Here is an 18,013-nt window from a genome sequence, read left to right as displayed (position 1 = left end):
GTATGGTACATATGAATTTTTTTCTGTTTTCTTTTTATTTCTTTTTCTGAATTGATGCAAATGTTCTAAGAAATGATCATGGTGATGAATATGCAACTATGGGATGATATTGTGAGTTACTGATTATATAACAAGAACGGAATGATCATAAGTTAAAAAAATTAATGATTCAACTAATGTTATGAGGAAGCTATTAGTAGAATGACTCCACTTAAAAAGAAAAATTATTATAAAATGATTAAAAAATGTTTGAAAATTCAAGACCAGGATGGAATTCTAGGCATATAAAAATGAAGACTGTGGTTGTATAAGTGTCAAGGATAGTTTTGAAAAAACAAATGTTCATTCATTAATTTGAATCCCCATCATGAGGTGCCTTATAGTTGGTTCATTGGTTAAATCTTGACAAAGGTTAATTTATAACATCTTTGCACAGAGAGCCTGACATGGTCCCCAAGCACTACTCCTTCATTGGAATTTCTACCAAAATAGCAACAATGGCAAGGCTGTATTCAAATCTTACTTAGAAAGGGTCAGAGATGAGTACAGTAAAGTCACAGAAGGTTGATCTTCATGAGATTTAATACAAGGTATGGTCTATGGGTAAAATTCAATCAGATGTTATCTCTCCTGTACTCAAGTATGGTACCAAAGTGAGGGTGTGCGGGGTTATGTGACAGAACCCCAGCAATATATTGAGCCATAAAGATCTTTGAGAAACATCTAGCCTATTCAAGCAACAGTTTTAAAAGACACTTAAGAGAAGCTAAAATACTATATATTAGCCTTTAAAATGCACATATAGGTTAACGAAGAAAATCCACATGGTAGAGGGGACATGTTGGCTTAAAAACGCTGAAATTAATTATTTCCTATGAGCTGACAGGTTTATAAGAAAGCTGATGAGTACCACTGGATTACTAGGAATCTAGTTTTAGAATTCTAAAATAATAACTATAATAATAAACTAAAAAGTTACTGGTTGTTGCAAAGTTGTTTATTGTGAAGTAAAGCATCACCTAAAGACAAGGTCAATTTAAGGGCTTATGAACCTCAACTGGTAAATATAGTGACGTTTGTACAGCCTAAAATTGTGCAAGCAGACTAAACTTGAAAGACCTGAATCAGATCCATGTCAGCTTAAAAAGGATCAAGGTCTCAAAAGTTCCAAAGAGAAATATCCACTATTTCAATCTCCCAGGAGGTTGATAAATCAGATATGAGTCACTATTTTTCCATAGATATCCAGCATCATCTGCAAGCTTCCGTAGACCATGAACCTAATGCGAAAGGAGTCATCAGCTGTCACCACCAATTCAACTGAAATGTTGAAATAAAATTATTTAAGAGAGTTCTCAACAATGAGGCTGCCCTTCTACCTAACCCAAGGCTAAAATAAAGCCTATTTTAATTTGGATGAAATGCTTTTATTCTTCAAATACTAGGCTCCTCATGTCCTTTGATCACTTACAATTTTTTAAACTGAGGGTTATGACTCAATAGTAAATCGTGAAATAAATTTAGTGGGTTTATAATCAGCACTTAAAAAGAACAAAAATTTTTGGAATAGAATATTAAAATATCAGAGAACATTGCACATGGTAATGCAATGTTCAAAGATCGAACATGCGTGTGTATGTGTTTGAGGGTCATAATATGTGGAGAATTGAGAGATTACCCAACTAAAGTAAGGTCCACCTGGGAAGGACACTTCTTAAGTTTCATCAGCCATCACTGAGAGTTCTCTGTGAACAGAAGTTAAATGAATGAGAAAGAAGTTGGGTACTTGTTTGATAGGAGAGGTGTGCTAACAGAGAAGATGGTAAAGCCACAGAGATCGTGCTAGGATTTCACATATTTAACCTGCACCCTTCCTGGTAACACAGATTGGTGATTTCTATACAGAATACTCTAGTGTTTTTTGACAACTGTAGAACCTAGTAAGAATTTTAAATGTCCTCTTTTATTACTCTCCATATTTCAGTTTGTACCAGCCAGTACATTTACAGACAGAGTAGAGAAAGGTCTTTCTCAGGGCTCTTAATTTTTACATCAGTTACAACTTTCATGGGCATTTGTAGCCAATCAATCCTGGTTAATGGAAATGATCCCAAGGGTCATTTATTTTCATGATCCTTAAACCTCAGAATAGATTAAAATCATGAGGAAAGTTTGAAAAAAAATGTAAATGCTTGGGTCATACCCTCAGAGCTTGAGTTTCAATTGGTTTGGGGATGGACCTCAGGCATTTTTTCTTTTAATTCTCCTTAGTGGATTCTTCCATGAAATAGGGTTTGAGAAGTACTCAAGTCCTATCACCCATATGAGTAATCCCCTCCATTATATACTAAACAAGTGTTTCATTCTGTTTTTAACAGCTGTAATTTCAAAATTCTTACTTAAATTAAGCAGGAATCTATTTTCCTTAGAGCCAATTCCTTAGTCATATTTTCTACTCTGCCCTTCCCCCGGTACCTCCATCCCATATAGGAGATGATATCAAATACCTCTACTACATAGGCAAACTCAGCACACAATATAGAACACACTAACACTTATTAAATGTTAGTAACTAATGGTCTTATTGGTATGGTTGTTATTATCATTAATATTAGGGAACAAAGCAAAAATCACCAAAGCAATCTAATCAAGGCCATGTCAAGTTGCATAGTAAGTACTATGGATTATTAATCTGAAAAGGCAAGATAATTGTTTATGCATTTCATCACATATAATCTTCTATCATGCAAGACAGATAGGTCACCTATGCAAGAAAAATGCCACAGGTGTGTTCAGGTGAGGCTTTGCAAAAAGACTCCTACTTTTCACATTTAAAACAATAGCATTCTGGATTATTGAAGAACATTCCTTTGACATTCAAAAGTCCTCAACAAAGTTAAAATAAAAAATAAGGCACCAATAATACTACTTCTTAAAAGAAGGCTGGATGAGAATATGTAAAATTAGTCCTTATAGAATAAATAAAGGGAAAAAGGTAAATCGAAATAAACTATCTTCTGTGAATATATTTCCACCTCTGTCTCTATACCACTGCCTAATCTTAACCTCCCTGTGACTCAGCATATTCACCTATAAAGCCATTGAACTTCCCCATATTTTAAGAGATGTTTACTAGGATTAAGACAATGCGCTTTCAGGCTTGGTACTATGCCTAGACTCCTGTGAACATTTCATAAAAGTTTATTATTTATCCTGTAGATCATGTTGCACTGAATTACAATGAGTTAAACCAGATTTATCTGAACTCTAAACTAAACAATCATAAAAATGAAAATAAAACAGCTAGCTTTTTGTTGTTTTTTGGAGAATACTTTGCAGTACTTAAATCTTTCATTGTCTTGTTTTTGCTATTCACTACAAGGTCAGTAAATTAAAGGATTTTTTTATGAGTTATCTAAGCCCTATACTAAGTCTAATTTAATCATTATTAGTCTAGAAAAACACCTATGATTGTTAACTGTCTTGATTAATAGTATAGGCAAAAATAAACAGTACCATCTAACAAACCTGAATTTTGAAGATATGCCAACCCTTCTCCATTACTTTGCAGAGCTGAAAGTCCTACCTTCAACTAAGGAAGTGAGGAGAGTAACATTGGCTGCTTTCCGTCTTCCTGCTGGTAAATTCAAGCCAAGCCTATCCAGTTTCTCTCTCAGGCAGCGGCCCCCATTCTTGGATTTTGCTCTATTCAAGAATGAATAAAAACTGAGTTATGAAAGTTTCTATTCTGAAGAAAAAATTTGAGAAGACTTTCCCATCTGTGGAACTCAACATCAGAGGGAAGATATAAGGGCTGGCTGTCAAGGAGTGTGGTAGTGATGGTCAGGAGATCCCCTGTGCCAGAAAACAACTTTGTCTTACCGTCTTAAAATGCCTCCCAAGAGTGAAGCATTGAGGCATTCAGGAGGTGAGAGACGCCTCTTGACTTCAGCAATGGTCACCTTGTATTTGGAAGTAGAACTGAGAAGGGACAAACGGCCCGGGACAGAACAAAACAAGTCTGTAGGATTGACCACACAGGTGCCACCTTGAGAAGGAAAAGTACATACATATTAGTGACGAGAGAGGATAAAAGCATGAGAGGTAGTTAAAATTAAGGTGCCACTCTGGTTTCGGGAATACAGCTAGAAAGCTGCTCTGAAGATGTACTTTCAAATAACAGCCATGGTTTTGTCTTTCAAATATCACACAGAAAATGTGTGTTAAGGGTACAATTGCAATTTCAGAAAAAATTGGCATCCTTATTTTCATCTCAAATTGTCAACCCCACCAGCTGTGTTAATTTTGACAGCATCCACACCAAGAAACACTTCAATTAATTAAAAACTCTGATACCCACCAATAAAGCCCACAAAGGGTAGTTATTAGTTATCTATGGCTCTGTGTGTGTGAGAGTGGATGTGTATGCGCAATGGATATAAACTTTTTATCCATGACTTACTATATAGATAAAAGTCCAAAATGTTTCCAAAATGTTTGAGAACTGCCATTTCCTTTCCTTTATCTGTATACTGACTAAAGATACTATAGTCATGTCATACCCAGGCACCACTAAAAATCATTTGTCCATTACCAGAAGCCTCTGGAAGTGCAGACAAACAGTGACATGCTGAGACTGCTAGAGAAAAACCCTTCTGTCTCTGAGGTCCAGAAAGTCCCTTGAGCTACTCTCTCCTCCAGGAAGAACAGAGTGCCGTCCCTACGTTCAAGCAGCTGATGACCAAAGTAGACTCAAGAATCCAAGGGTAATCATGGCCAGAGAGGGTTTTTAGCTGCCCAGTTCCTTCCCCACTGCAAAACCCTATGCCAGTGTCCATACTGCTAGCATAACGACTATAAAGCCCTGGGGTCCAAGACTGCCTCATTACAAGCGTTGAGCAATCTGAGGGCAGGGTTTTTTGGTTCAGTGGCAAATTGGAAAAACAAATCATCATTGATGGACAAACTTGAGACCCTCTTCCATTAAAAGGTGAAGTTGTATGAGGGAAAACAGAAAATATAAAGGTGGTAGAAGAAAAATGGGCAGGGGAATATTGTCTAAAACATTTTTTTGTTGTTCAATATGTGTTCCTCAACTGGCAGCATCCTCAATTGGGAGCTTGCTAGAAATGAAGAATGCTGAACCCATACTCAGACCTTCAGAGTCCAAATCTACATTTTAACAAGACTTCCCAGCTGGTAAATATGTACATTAAAGCTTGAGAAGCCTTAGTCTAAGGCTCACCACTAACCTCCCAGGTAGCTCCTCCTCTCTTTTACTAACAATTCAGAGGGAATGGTGTGTTGGTGGAGTCTCTGGCATTTGGATTTAGGTGTGTTCTTTTGCACAGAGCCTGAAGAATATGGGAGGATGGGGGATGTTTAAAACGGCAAAGCAGTCCTAGGAACCTAGGTGAAGAGAACAGACTAACCTTGTCCCATTCTAAAAGTGGTTCTTCCATTGTACTTTCTAGAATCCCTCCTGGCTGTCTTATGATCATTTACATATCCCCTGAAAGTGCTGGGTTCTAAGGCCTCTTTCCCTAAGTATTGAGGCCCATGATTGCCCCCTAATGCCTCAACAAATAGGAGAGGCAATAGTGAAACATCAGGGCAGCCAGCTCTCTCCAAACTGGGAACTGGTCCTGTACACTCAACTGAATTTCAAATGGCAGTGCCTGGAAATCCGCCCTCAGGTGATATCTGAGAGATCATAATTTCAAGTTGTCAAATGAAAATCCCTTTCTTGGCATCAAACTTGTTCCAAACACCACAGAAATCCATGCAAACACCTGCCTCTGGAGCTGGAGACCAAAAGTCACCAGCGTTTCCCCATCTCACACTCCCAGAAAGAGTTCTAAAATACCTCCAGTCTCCCCCCCCCAAAAAAAAACACAAATGTGCTCTCTTTGTACCTATAAATGCAAAATAGATAACTCCTGTAACTTCTCAAAAGTTGAGGTGAACAGGAAAGCAAGGTAAGTTGGGTATCAACAAATCTAAGTTTTAGAGTGATAACGTGAGTATCATGATCTTAACTATTCTGGAATTTAGGTCATTGTGAGGTCCATTCGAAGCAAGAATATTAAACAAGAAAGTCATGATTTTTAAATCCGAAAACCATAGAACCCCATCGCCCATCTACAATTACTATGAGTCATAAGCAAATTCATATTCTTGCATAAAACATTCTTACCTTGCAGCTACACAACTGAGGGCACAAGGAATCTCACCCAACATAGCTCATGTTTATTATGAGTGAAAGAAGAGAGTGTTTGAGTATGTATATGTATTGTTTTCCTGGCTTCTAAGGGGAGGGAAGGACTCAAGCTTAGACCTTTTCTACCTTTACTAACCTTTAATGGGCTAAAAAATATAATTAGGGAAAAGCAGAAAACAATCATTATTGCAAAATGAGGAGTTAAAGTAGGCTTTGTCCCATTGAAAAACAGCCCTGGTTTTGGCAAAGTGAACCCTATATGCTGAAAGCCAGATGTTTCCAGGAAAGCCACCGGGTCTGCTACTTAGCCATGTCCTAAGACACTGTGTCCTCGGCCTTTCTCTCATGTATCCAGACTGGGCTTCTGGCTTATTCTCAAATAAGCATTTATTAGGTAAGTTACACAGGCTGCATATTAAGAGTATGCTTTATGCACGCACAAAGTGCCTGGAGGATTTATTTTGCATTCAGCTATCAACTCTAGAGTCTTTTATTTTTTATGTCACAGCATCTTTAAAGGGAATTTCTGTTGCTTTGATAGTTGGCATTGCTGCAGCCTTGGGAAACTCTCTCGTCCTGGCTAAAGATTTGGCAACTTGTAGAGTTTGCAGCAACATGGGAACCTGATATCTTTTTTCCCACAGATTTTAGGGAGATAGGGAAGAGTAACAGGTCAACTTAACCAAAGTTTTGCATTTGGAATGAAGGTCCTGATGGAGTAAGACTTCTTTAAGGGGATCTGGACTACAGGTGACAACAATGAAATCTCAAAGAAAGGAAGTTATGAAATAGCAGAGAGGCCAAGACATTTATAATATTCATCCCCAGTGTCGCCTGTTGAAGTTCCTCATGGTGCTCACGCTGCCTGTCAGCTCTTATTTAAATGGTATGATAATGAATTCTAGACCCAGCAAGGAGTGTCTCTGGTGGCACAATTGGAATCCTTACGGAGAACTGCTCCAGAAGTTCATGTTTCCCACTCTTAGGGTGCAGAAGCAATGCTTTCATGGAGGTCACTATTTTTAAAATTGAAACGTGGAGATGGACCCCCTATTTCCAGTGATACTGCAAACTCAGATGTGTAGCTATGGTAAAAGAAAAAAAAATTAGGGACTATCTACTCAAGGTCACTTCTCTAGGAGAGGGCTATCATAAAAGAGTTAACTTTGCCATGGCTGCAGGAAGAAGTCAGCCAACTATTTAGGGTGAGTGTGACACAATTAGGCACACAATGCATAAATCACATTCTCCAGCTGCCAGACCTTGTTAGGTCACACGTAGCCATTAGAAGCAGGAATTGGGGCTCTGCTCTTCTTCCCCCAGCTGGAAATGTCTGGCCTTGTGTCTGCCCGCACCGTGTGGGATAGTGGAAAGGGCACTGGGCCACAAGTAAGGACCTGACCAACTAGAGACCCATGCAACCTTGGGTGACTCATTTCATTTCTCTGGGTCTCAGTTTGTCCATCTGAAAAATGGTGATGCTCAAACCTTATCTCCTCACATTAAGGGGAGCGCCACGGGAAAATGGACGCCCGTGGGCTCTACAATCTGGAAAAGGCCACCCGACCCCGCCACTATGAGAGCAACCACCACAACAAGGGATACGAGTTGTGGGGCGCAACAAGACTTCCTTCCACAGTTTGCGCGGCAACAGGATGGTAAAGCCCAGCGCGGACGTCTGCGCGCGTGTTCACTCCTCTTCCCCAGCAATTAGGGCAGAGGAAACAACCGTGGCTGTCTCGGAGGAGCGACTGCTCACCCAGCGCCCCTAAAGCTACCTTAGAGCCACCCGCCCCTCTCCACACCTCCCTCCCTCCACCCCCCTTTAAGAACAGGCTGAGACCTAGCAGGAGGCTCTGGGCTTTCTCTCCAGGCGCGATCAATACTTTCTGGCGGCCTTCCCGGCGCGGGCCCACTGCGCGCATCCTCTCCAAAGCCGCGGCACCGCCCCCCTCGCCGCAGCGTCGGTGTTGACATAATTAGACCAAATCTTGAGAGCAAAATAAATGTTCTGTTCGCCTTACAGCCAAACAGATGTTTACAATTCAAATGAAAGAAATACAAACGGCAGGGATTTTTTCTCCCCTTCTTCATCTCCAGTGATCGCTCGTTTTTTTTTCTGACACATTTAAAATGTGTAAGCTATTACGAGAGCTTCCTGTCCCTGTTTGTTCTGCGGTTGCATTTCTTCGAGGTGCGTGTGTGAGTTGGGAGGGGTAGTATCATACTTGGCTGGTTTCCCTCTAGCCTCGTTCTCTTCTCCCCTCCCCCACACTCCCATCACGTAGGCAGCAGATATTAATTGTAATGAAACAGCAAAGAACGTACGGGCTTAATTGAAATTAAGTAGGCCTCTGACGATGTGTCAGCAGTGAATTGCGCTGTTTGGAGAAGGATATACCATTACAGGTATGACTGGCTTACCAGAACTGAAAGCTCTCCTCCCGGCACAGATTTCGGGCAGAACAAAAGAAAGGGAGGTCAACAATGGGAGACGGGCTGGTTTAATGAGGGGGTGGATGTATAATGGGGGGGCGGGGGCGGGGGCGGGAATAAATCCCCCCAGCCCATTGCAGAGAACACTTCGGCCTTGGTGATATTTTAAATTAGTAAAGAAAGAGACAAGGCAGTAGGCCATGGAAAAGCGCCTCACCCCCTCAAAAAATATTTCCAACAAACCATGATTCTAGATCCCTTGGCATATGAGTTTTAGGCTTCATATAAAGGAGATTGAATTTCTAATCTACAGTAATCGGCACCTGAAGCCTCCAGGTGTAATATCTGGTTCTGTTTCACCCACAATGGATGTGCCATAGAAATGAATTTTGGAAAGTTAGAGTTAGAGGTTCTGGGTAGTCTGTCTTTCATTCCGAGCCCCGACAAAGGAAGAAGGAGGCTTTTCATCCTTCCCTAATCTCACTCCTTCCAAGAGCGGCTGAAAGAGCAAAAGGCTCTCTCTAACCCGGATTCCACCGCTTCAAAGGATCTCAGGAAACGCGAAGGTGAGGGAGGCGCAACCCCTGAACCTAGCAGCCCGCTGGTCATCATCAGGGCCCCAGAAAGGTAAAGCAACCAGGCCATCCACCCTGTTATTGGCAGATTTGGGGCGACTGATGCTAAACTGAAAGCACTTTAAAAAAAAATTAAATCAGATCTGACAGTGTTTGTACCGCAGCGTTTCAGCCTCCTCCTTGGCGTGCCTCTAAGCATTCTGACAAACTCCTGTTCTCTTAAAACGTGCAGAGTTCAAATCATATTAATTCCCCCAAAATGTTTTGATTCAAAGTAGTTTGTATTTTGTGTAGCCACGGGCAATCGAGAAAGAGCTTCTGCCTGCCGGTGGCCGGGTCCGTTCCCTCTTCGCTTGGCCCAGAGGCTATGGAGGTATTTAAGCTTCTGAAATTTGCCTGGGGCTGCAAGGGATAGTGATCACAAAGAGAAACAAGGGCACTTCCCCCTATTAATTTTTTTCATTTTTTTCTTTCTTCGTTTTATTCCTTTTTTTTTTTTTTTTTTTTTTTTTTTTTTGAGTTTGCTATCTCGATTTCACAAAAAAGACCCGGGCCAAAACATCACTTTTCACCCAAATGTAGAAACGCTGGGTCTTGTCATCTCATCGCCGTCTTCCTGTGAAGGCCACAGCTCTCTACACAATTGATCTTCTACCCCTCCATTCATTATTAGCTTCATCACCACCACCACCACCACCGCCACCACCATCATCATCGTTTTCCTAATATTAAATACTCAGAGCGAGAAATGAAAGGGATTAGCGTCTGACAAATGGGAGGGGGCCAGGAGGGAGCTTCAGAAGATTCATGGGGAAAAGAAGAGTGGGTTTTCCTTTCTCTTTTTTTTTTTTTAATGATTAAAAACACAGACGACTCCTGTAAATAGAAGTCTCATTTCTTCAAGAGAGGCCTTTTGAAACCCGAGATCTGAATATTCAACGAAAGCAAAGCTCCACTCTGTACGTACAACATTAATATGATCTCTGCAGAATTTGCTACTCAGAAATATTAACATATCAAAGCCGACGCCCTAGGCAAGAGAAGCTATCGATACGCGAGCACTGGGTAAAGTAAAGATTATTGGTTCTGATGGTTGGAGTGGCGGAGCTGCTGGCGAAATCGCGCACACCATTAACCGAGAGTGAGCGCGCCGGGAGCTGCGCCACCGAGGCTGTGGCAAATATTTTATCTAGATGGTAATTACCCCGCCGCTGCCGCCTGCGTCGCGCATTCTTTGGCTAACCCACCTTCATTAGAGGCAAAAACAATGTAATTGTCACTTACCAAAGTGAATCCGGAAAATAATGTTTTGTTCTTTGAAAGTAGAAGTGGCCAAATTTAAAGAATGCCTCCCCCTTACCCCCATACACTGTAAATCAAGAACAGCCTTGGCGAACTCATGTAACCACTCAGTGCTTTGTGTTTCTTCAGAAAAGACATTCAAGGGTCTTGGGAAGTGAAATTTAATACCACAATCACCCTCCACGGTAATTTCCGGAAATTATTAGAAATGTAAGTTTATCCGGGAGGTTGAAAGGTGAGAGAAATTGAATAAAAAGTTGCGCTTTTTAAGAAATCGTATTTCATCTGCAGTCACCTGTAAAGCAAGGATTTTAACAGAAACAGATATTCCCATCTAAGCTATTACACAATATTGAGTTTGTGAGGGATAGCGGCATGGCAGAGTGTCTGAATGTTCTCATCCGATTTTTTGATGACTAAAGGTGACATGAGTTATTGATATTACGGGTTCTTCATCTTACCGTGATCACAGAAAGAAGGGGCTTCGTTAGTGTTTCTTCAAGAAACACCAGTGCAGAGACGAGAGGGCCGGGCAAGCTCTGGGAGGACATACGCCCTGTATTAATGCGCTATTTCCTTGCAATCTTTGCTATTCTTTTGTAAATTATTACCAACATTGAAAGTCTTTAGAGGAAATACAAGCACAGCCGTGCTCCCTGGTCTCCGGGGTTCAAACAGGTTAATTGGCCTATCTCTAAGACACATGAAAATGAATTCTGAGTAGCTAAAGTCCGAATTCTTTCTCAATGTGAGGTTTAGTGTCTAGCCAAACAAAGTAGACATATACCCCAAGTTGCACTCCTTTCTCTTTGAAGCCACTCTGTTCTCCTAAAAGATCACTATTTGGTTGAAAATAGCAGATTCAGCACTGCTTTTTAGGTGAAACGAAGAGGTAACGAATTATAAAAATAAACAAAATATCAACTAAGACCATTTCTGTGGCTCTGATGGGGTAGGTCTGCAGCCTCCACCTTGTGGATACTCAAGAGCGCTAGCCTATCTCTGAGGGGTTATTGAGGGACAGGGGTTGCCCCCAAACCTCTCTCCGGATATTCAATGGATTCCACAACTGCTTTCCCTTGACCCCGAATAATCGCCACCCACTCTTAGCGATTGTGAGATATGATGCTATTTCCAAGCATTTTGAGAATGTGGTCCTGGATCAAGTGAAGAAGTGAGCAGAAAAACCGCAGTAGCGTGAGCAGTGTTCGGTGCAGCTCCTGCGTCCGACGCTAATCAGTGGCGCTGTCCTTCAGCACCACCGGCGTCTGCTCTGTGCACGCTGAGTGCTAGGTCTTACCTTTAGTGTTACCTTCTTTTATTGTTTTTACCCCCCCCCCGTGGAAACTGTACGTACTTTATTTCTATTTTCATCAGCCTTAGGCTTGTTTTGTGTAATTTAAATATGGCTGAGTATCGGCCTGAGTGACAAGATTAAAATTGCTCAATTTCTATCGTTATGGAACAATACTAGTAGTTTTATTTTCCCAATAGTTTTCAGATTTCCTAGAGGCAAAACAACGGAACTGAAGAGCTATTTTAAATCAAGCAGAAGGTACAGGTATCCACAATGACAATTGCCAAATTAAAAAAGGAAAGCATTCCTTGTTTTCCTTTCCCTTCAACTGAAATGGAGTTTGACATTGGACATCAGGTCAATATGCAGTTTAAATATGACAAACTCCACTACTTCCTACCAATACTTAAGCACTGGAATCTTTCAAGACCCTTTGAAAGTACTGGAGAGAGACAGAAGAACATTTATTTGGTGTCATCAGAAGTGACTCAGTTTCCAGTGGTTTGGTCACTAAAGACAACTGTGACCCTGGAGCTGGAATTAGTCTTGGTGAATAGGTCATGTCTTATTAATTCGTATGAAGTTGGGATAACAGCTGGTCCCCTTGGCTTGTATGCTCCTCTGGTTACTCAGCTTGCTAGGAAAATAAGCTTCAGAGGCTCTGGGTACACTTAGGTGGGGAAACCAGTGAAATATTATTGCTTTGAGGCCCTGGAAATGTTGTAGTTCAGAACCTTTGTCAAATGGAAATCTGAAAATGCAGCCACTTTCAGTGTCCGAGAGCCAGCTAAAATCGACAGCTCTCTTCTCTCTTCTTGCCTCCCCCAACCATCCAATTCCATGGGTAACTCTGGATTCAGATGTTTTCCTCAACAGATGGGAACAAGAAAGCTTTATCCGGTACAGTTAACACCACCTCCTCCTCCCACCCTCTCTTAAAGAAAGAAATGTTCTGGACACTTAGAAAAATAAGGGCAGCTACAATATCGGTGTTTCATTAACTTCCCCTGAAGCTTCAATAGATCCAGCCTTTCACAGCATCCCTCAAAGCCTCAAGCTGACACCATCACCTCAAACACCCAGGCTGTGGCTGGCACATTTAGGGCTAAATGAGACCCCAAGTTCTGCTCCAGGATGTGGTAATGGGGGAAGGGAGAGTGAAAAGAGTTAGAAGTTTTGTTGTTGCTGTTGTTTTTCATCTCTAACTTTGGGTTTGTCGCTGTGCTGTGCAGGGCAGCAAATCTTTCTTCTCACAGGCCTTTTTGGCATGGGCTCTGTTTGAATCTCATCAGAGGAAGGGAGGCTTTTTAATGTGGTATTTCTGTGTAGGATAAAAATGTCCCAGACCAAGAGCAATTATTTTCTTAATCATCAGACATGATATCTGATGTTTACCAATGGATCTTCAAAACAAAGCAACAGATGAGAGAAGAATGTTTACAGTTAACACATTGTTACTTACCTCTTCTTATCACACCACCTTGGCCATTGAGAACTAGCCCACATTGGGCTTCCACGGAGCCCTTAAAAAAAGAAATAAAATAAATGAAATGCAAATGAATAGGTTTGGCACTTAGGTAAGGTCTTTCAAACTGCCCCATCCCCAAGGCCCTTCTCAGTGGGCATTTAAAAGCAATCATTGAGCAGGAGAAAGGTCGGTAGCAAACATGAGATTTCAAGAGGAAAAAAAACCTGTAAGAAAAACCACAATCTAAAAGTTGTATAAATCCTAAGGCGTGCATTTTACAGGACCATACAATATTACACTTCAAAGTGCCTGAGTGCCTTTCATCTTGGCACACAGAAGGAGAAACCCTTTGAGTCTCCATCAAGACCCATAGCATATACATAGACAGCATTTACTTGGTTCTTTCTGTGTGGAGCACATTATAGCTGGAATGCCAGGTTCTGGGACTGTGGGCTCCTTGGGGGTTCAGAAGAGCCATTTCATGTGTAGGATTCAAGATATCTTATAGGGGTCTTATTTCACCCCAGATGTAGGATTACCCTATAATGCTACCCAAATGGATCTTATGGAGGTAACATACTTAGGTTCACTTTCTGTGGATCTTCATGCTTCTAATGGATTGAAGAATAATTTGAATTGGGAAGAAAAAAGGGGTTTGCTGATTTTTTTATTTAGAAAAATAAAAATTTCTCTCTCTCTCTTTCTCTCTTTTGCTGAATGGAAATGTGTTAAAGGCTCATTTTCCTTTACAAACAAACGAGGTATTGGACATGAAAGAGGCCTTGAAGGGTGTTAACCTACCCAACAGCCCGTGAAGAGTTAAGTAAATGCGGAGAGAGTCGGTGCATAATAAAAACCCACTTTACAAAACAACCTTTACAGCCCTGGCTCCCTTTTCCCCTCCCCATTTTCACCATATTGAGGCAGGCCTGCAAGACCCCCCTTTTCAACCTACTCACGAGCTCTTTCTTATTTTAAATGTTCTGCCTTAAAGTGATTATCAAATCAATATGAAAAAAAAAAAACTTGGAGACTGAGCATAAATTAAAGCGGTGATGGGAAAAGGTGTGACAGTTTTCTTTGTTGGCCATAGCAAATCTTTTTAGGGGACTCAAAGATGGAACTGAAGCCACAAGACTGTTTGCATCTGTTAGGCAGACTTAGACCGCCCTCCAAACCATTGGACTTTCACTTAAAATTCTGTGCAGGGAAAAGTATATTTACATTTGTTGCATTTGAAATGAGGCATATGCTGATGAATGTTTTAAAAAGGAAGAAATAAAAGGAGAGAGACGGGTTTCTCCCACACACCCCTCCCCATTTCTCTCTTTAAAAGTAGCTATGACTCTTTCTCTCTTTCTTTTTCACTCTGCCAGCTAATTCCAGGAAGAGTGGAAGAAAATAACTTTCCAAATTCACAAATTTGATATATAGATAGATAGAGATGGAGATGAATTTCTCTATCTATCCACAGATAGATATCTATCTTTATCTATCTATATAAAATCGTACACTGTATTATTTCATCTAATATCTTGGGGTATTTCTGTCAGCATGAGTAATAAATGGGGAAATAGAGTTAAAGATATATATATAAACTGTAGGAAAGGTTTAAAATAACTGAAATTTACAATGTAAAAGGCCGCGGAGCTCTCCAAGGAAGAGAACTGCTGCCCCTCCCACTCTCTGGCGCACCGTTAAGATATTTATTTCTTAAGAGAAACGAATTTGGTTCTCTTCACTTAACAAAGTTTTCCCTCTCATAAGTAAAACATGTTGTTTGGTCGGATGACATTGCATAAATGATCAGTTGAATGGCACTAAGTCGAAAATTGGATAAACTACGGTGTCCTTTTGCACAGGATTTGTTCTTTGTCTGGTGCTTGCAAATGTTCTAATCCCCTCTTTTGAAAAATGCCCGGCTTTGTGCCTAGCACAGAAAAAAAATTTGTACAGATACAAAAAAATCAGCAGCAGACGTGGCTATAAAAAGAAGTAAATAGGTTTTAGTTGAGCTAAGCATTGAATGGCAGATTTTTTTCCCTTTGAGACATAAGGAGATCCTTGTGAAAAATGTAAAAATGTCCAGAGCGTATAAAATTATTTCGTGAATATAAATGTAGAAAGTCAAGGTTTATGGAGCCAAATTTTTTTTCTTCTGTGCCGATCTTGTGGCTATAGCTCTTTGTTGGGACTGTAAGGGCTTTCACTTTAATTTTAAAATAATCTCTTGCTCGGAGGTAAATGAGGGGAAAAGATTTTCTGTGCGCAACAAGGGATCTCAATGTCTCCAACTTAGGCTCTTGGAATAGCTCCCCTTTCCTTGAGAGAAAGTGGAGAAGGTGCTCAGCTTTGTACTAACTGAAAAAGTAGGGACTCACACAACAGCTGCATTTTGAGCCCAAAGAAGTTTGACTTCAGGACTTTTATGGACATGTATGGGCTTATTTGTTTGAAATATGACTACAATAATATAGTTGCATACTTGTGAATTCTATCGTTGACAACGAATGTACAAAAATGCGTTAAGGAAGAGAGTAGGAGAGATCATATGAGTGAGTGATGGCCTCCATAACTCTGAGTTCCTTCCTTCCTTCCTTCCTTCCTTCCTTCCTTCCTTCCTTCCTTCCTTCCTTCCTTCCTTCCTTCCTTCTTTCCTTTGCCTTCCTTCCCCTTCCCCTTTTTTTATTTCTTTCCTTTCCTCATTTACTCTTTCCTTCCTCTCCAGCCCACTCTCTTCCTTTCTTTCTTCGTGTTCTTCCTTTTAAGGAGTTTCAACTCATGTAAAACGCAATGGCTTGAGGAAAACTAAGTTGTGAACCATCGAATTAGATAGGTTTCAGCACGTCAAACCCCAGAGATAAAATTAGGCTCAATCTCACACCCTGGCGAAGTCATTGCACAGATCCTTTCTCTGGGGTTAATTTTTGAGGTTTTCATTTGCGATCCTTTAGTTTGTACAATTTAGTACATTTGGTGAGCTTGAGCTCAGGGTCTCAATTTTCTGACCCATGCTTTTCTGAGAATAAAACAGTTCCCCCAATTAATAGTAAGACCCCTATAAGCTCAGTTTGGTGCAAATGCTTGGAACGCACCAATAGTACCAGTAAAGCGACGCGCGATTGGTCATCAACTTATCGGGTCTAACTCTGGGTCCAGTTGGCTCAAACCCAGCCTCTGATCTCTCCCATCCCACCCCCTCAGGGACAGAAATGTGGATTCACAAAAGACTTCTGGGCAGACAGACTGAAGGTGGGAGGCCGCAGATAGCCGCATCCCGGCTCATCCAGGTGAAATACCTCGATCCAATGAGAGAGATAGAATGGGCTCACACCTTCTCTAATTTTTTTTTCGCGAACTATAAGTGAGGAGTGTGTGTGTGTTTGAGTGTGTGTGTGTGTATGTATGAGAGAGAGAGAGACAGAGGGACAGAGGGAGAGACGGTTTATAGTCAGAGCATTAACGGAGAGGGAGGGGGAGAGAGAAGAGGGGAGGGCTCACACAAATTCGCTGCATGCTTATTTACCTGCAAGTCGTCTGCTCCCGCGGCGGCCAGCCCCAGGCTGGGCCCTGGCAGGAGTCTTTGATCTGGGTGCATTCCATACTGAGAGCCATGGCTCATGAGGGACAGGTCGTGGCGGCGGTAGGCATCGAGGCAGCCCAGCTCTCGCCTCTGCTCGTCCAAGCAGGACGACTTGAGCGCCCGCGCATTGTGCAGGTTAATAAAGTCGGTGGGTTCCCCGTGGTGGATCTGCTGGTAGTACTGCTGCGAGTGGTGTAGCGAGTTCAGAGAGTAGGCGTCGGGGGTGACGGCCGGGTGGCTGTGCTGAAACTCATAATGAAAGGACTGATGGTGGAGCGGGGTGTACTGGTGGTTAGTGGAGAAGTAGGGGGACGCAAACTCGGTGCCGGTGGTGGAGTAAGTTAAAGGAGAGGAGGAGGAATAGGCGACAGTGGAATTGGCTACGGACTCCAGACAGCCAAGCTGCATCAAACGGTAGCTGTTTGATCCGTCGTGACGTATCTGGAAGGAAGAGGGGGAAAAGGGAGAGCAGAAAAACTTGAGGTTTGTCATTTTGCAACCAAGGCGCCGCTCTCCCCAAGCTAGGAGCTTTCTCTAGCTCTCCAAGGAGGACCGAGCCAGGGCTCCGGCCGAGCCGCAGCCCGGGCGCAGCGCCTCTGCCAGAGAGCCCTTGCGAGCAGGCGAACTAGGGGTGGGCGGCCTCGTCCTCACAGTCGAGAGAGCGAAAAAAAAAAAAAATCCCCCCCCCTCTTATATAGGTGCGGGTGACACCGCACACACACACACACACACACACACACGCGCACACACACACACACACACACGCATGCACACATACAGACATAGAGCCCCTGCCCAACACGCGCAGGGAGCCAGGTTTGCAAACTGACTCCGGGGCCGCGGGGAGCAGAACCAGAGCGTCCACACGCACCCAGCGCCGGCCGCCGCTTCGCCACTTCTCCCAGAGCCCACACCTAGATTCCGTGCCTGCCTATGCGAGGTGTTGATCCAAAGCTGTTCAAAATCATCCATATATATATGTGTGTGTGTGTGTGTGTGTGTGTATATGTACATATATATTCTAGTCTATGCAAATCTCGCAACTTGCTCATTTATTTAGCGATTTGAGGGAGGGAAAGCAGTCGCCCCTTTCTGCTTCCCCTTCCTTGAATAAGCCCGTTCCAAAAGGGGT

General features: G+C 42.0%; 1 protein-coding gene across 1 annotated transcript in view; it reads right to left on the bottom strand.

The window, feature by feature from the left end:
* Nucleotides 1–18,013, bottom strand: part of TFAP2D (transcription factor AP-2 delta) — a 51,858-nt gene that overhangs the window by 33,435 nt on the left and 410 nt on the right. The window contains exons 2-5 of the mRNA XM_077159230.1: nucleotides 16,825–17,322; nucleotides 13,293–13,353; nucleotides 3,883–4,048; nucleotides 3,587–3,705 (exon numbers count right to left, since the gene is read on the bottom strand). Coding sequence (XP_077015345.1) covers nucleotides 3,587–3,705; nucleotides 3,883–4,048; nucleotides 13,293–13,353; nucleotides 16,825–17,322 — 844 coding nt within the window. The remainder of the gene's footprint in view (nucleotides 1–3,586; nucleotides 3,706–3,882; nucleotides 4,049–13,292; nucleotides 13,354–16,824; nucleotides 17,323–18,013) is intronic.

Source organism: Tamandua tetradactyla, chromosome 5, assembly GCF_023851605.1.
Source record: "Tamandua tetradactyla isolate mTamTet1 chromosome 5, mTamTet1.pri, whole genome shotgun sequence".
Classification (NCBI taxonomy): domain Eukaryota; kingdom Metazoa; phylum Chordata; class Mammalia; order Pilosa; family Myrmecophagidae; genus Tamandua; species Tamandua tetradactyla.
The sequence above is the reverse complement of the archived record's forward strand: the minus strand, read 5'-3'. Positions and strand labels throughout refer to the sequence as shown.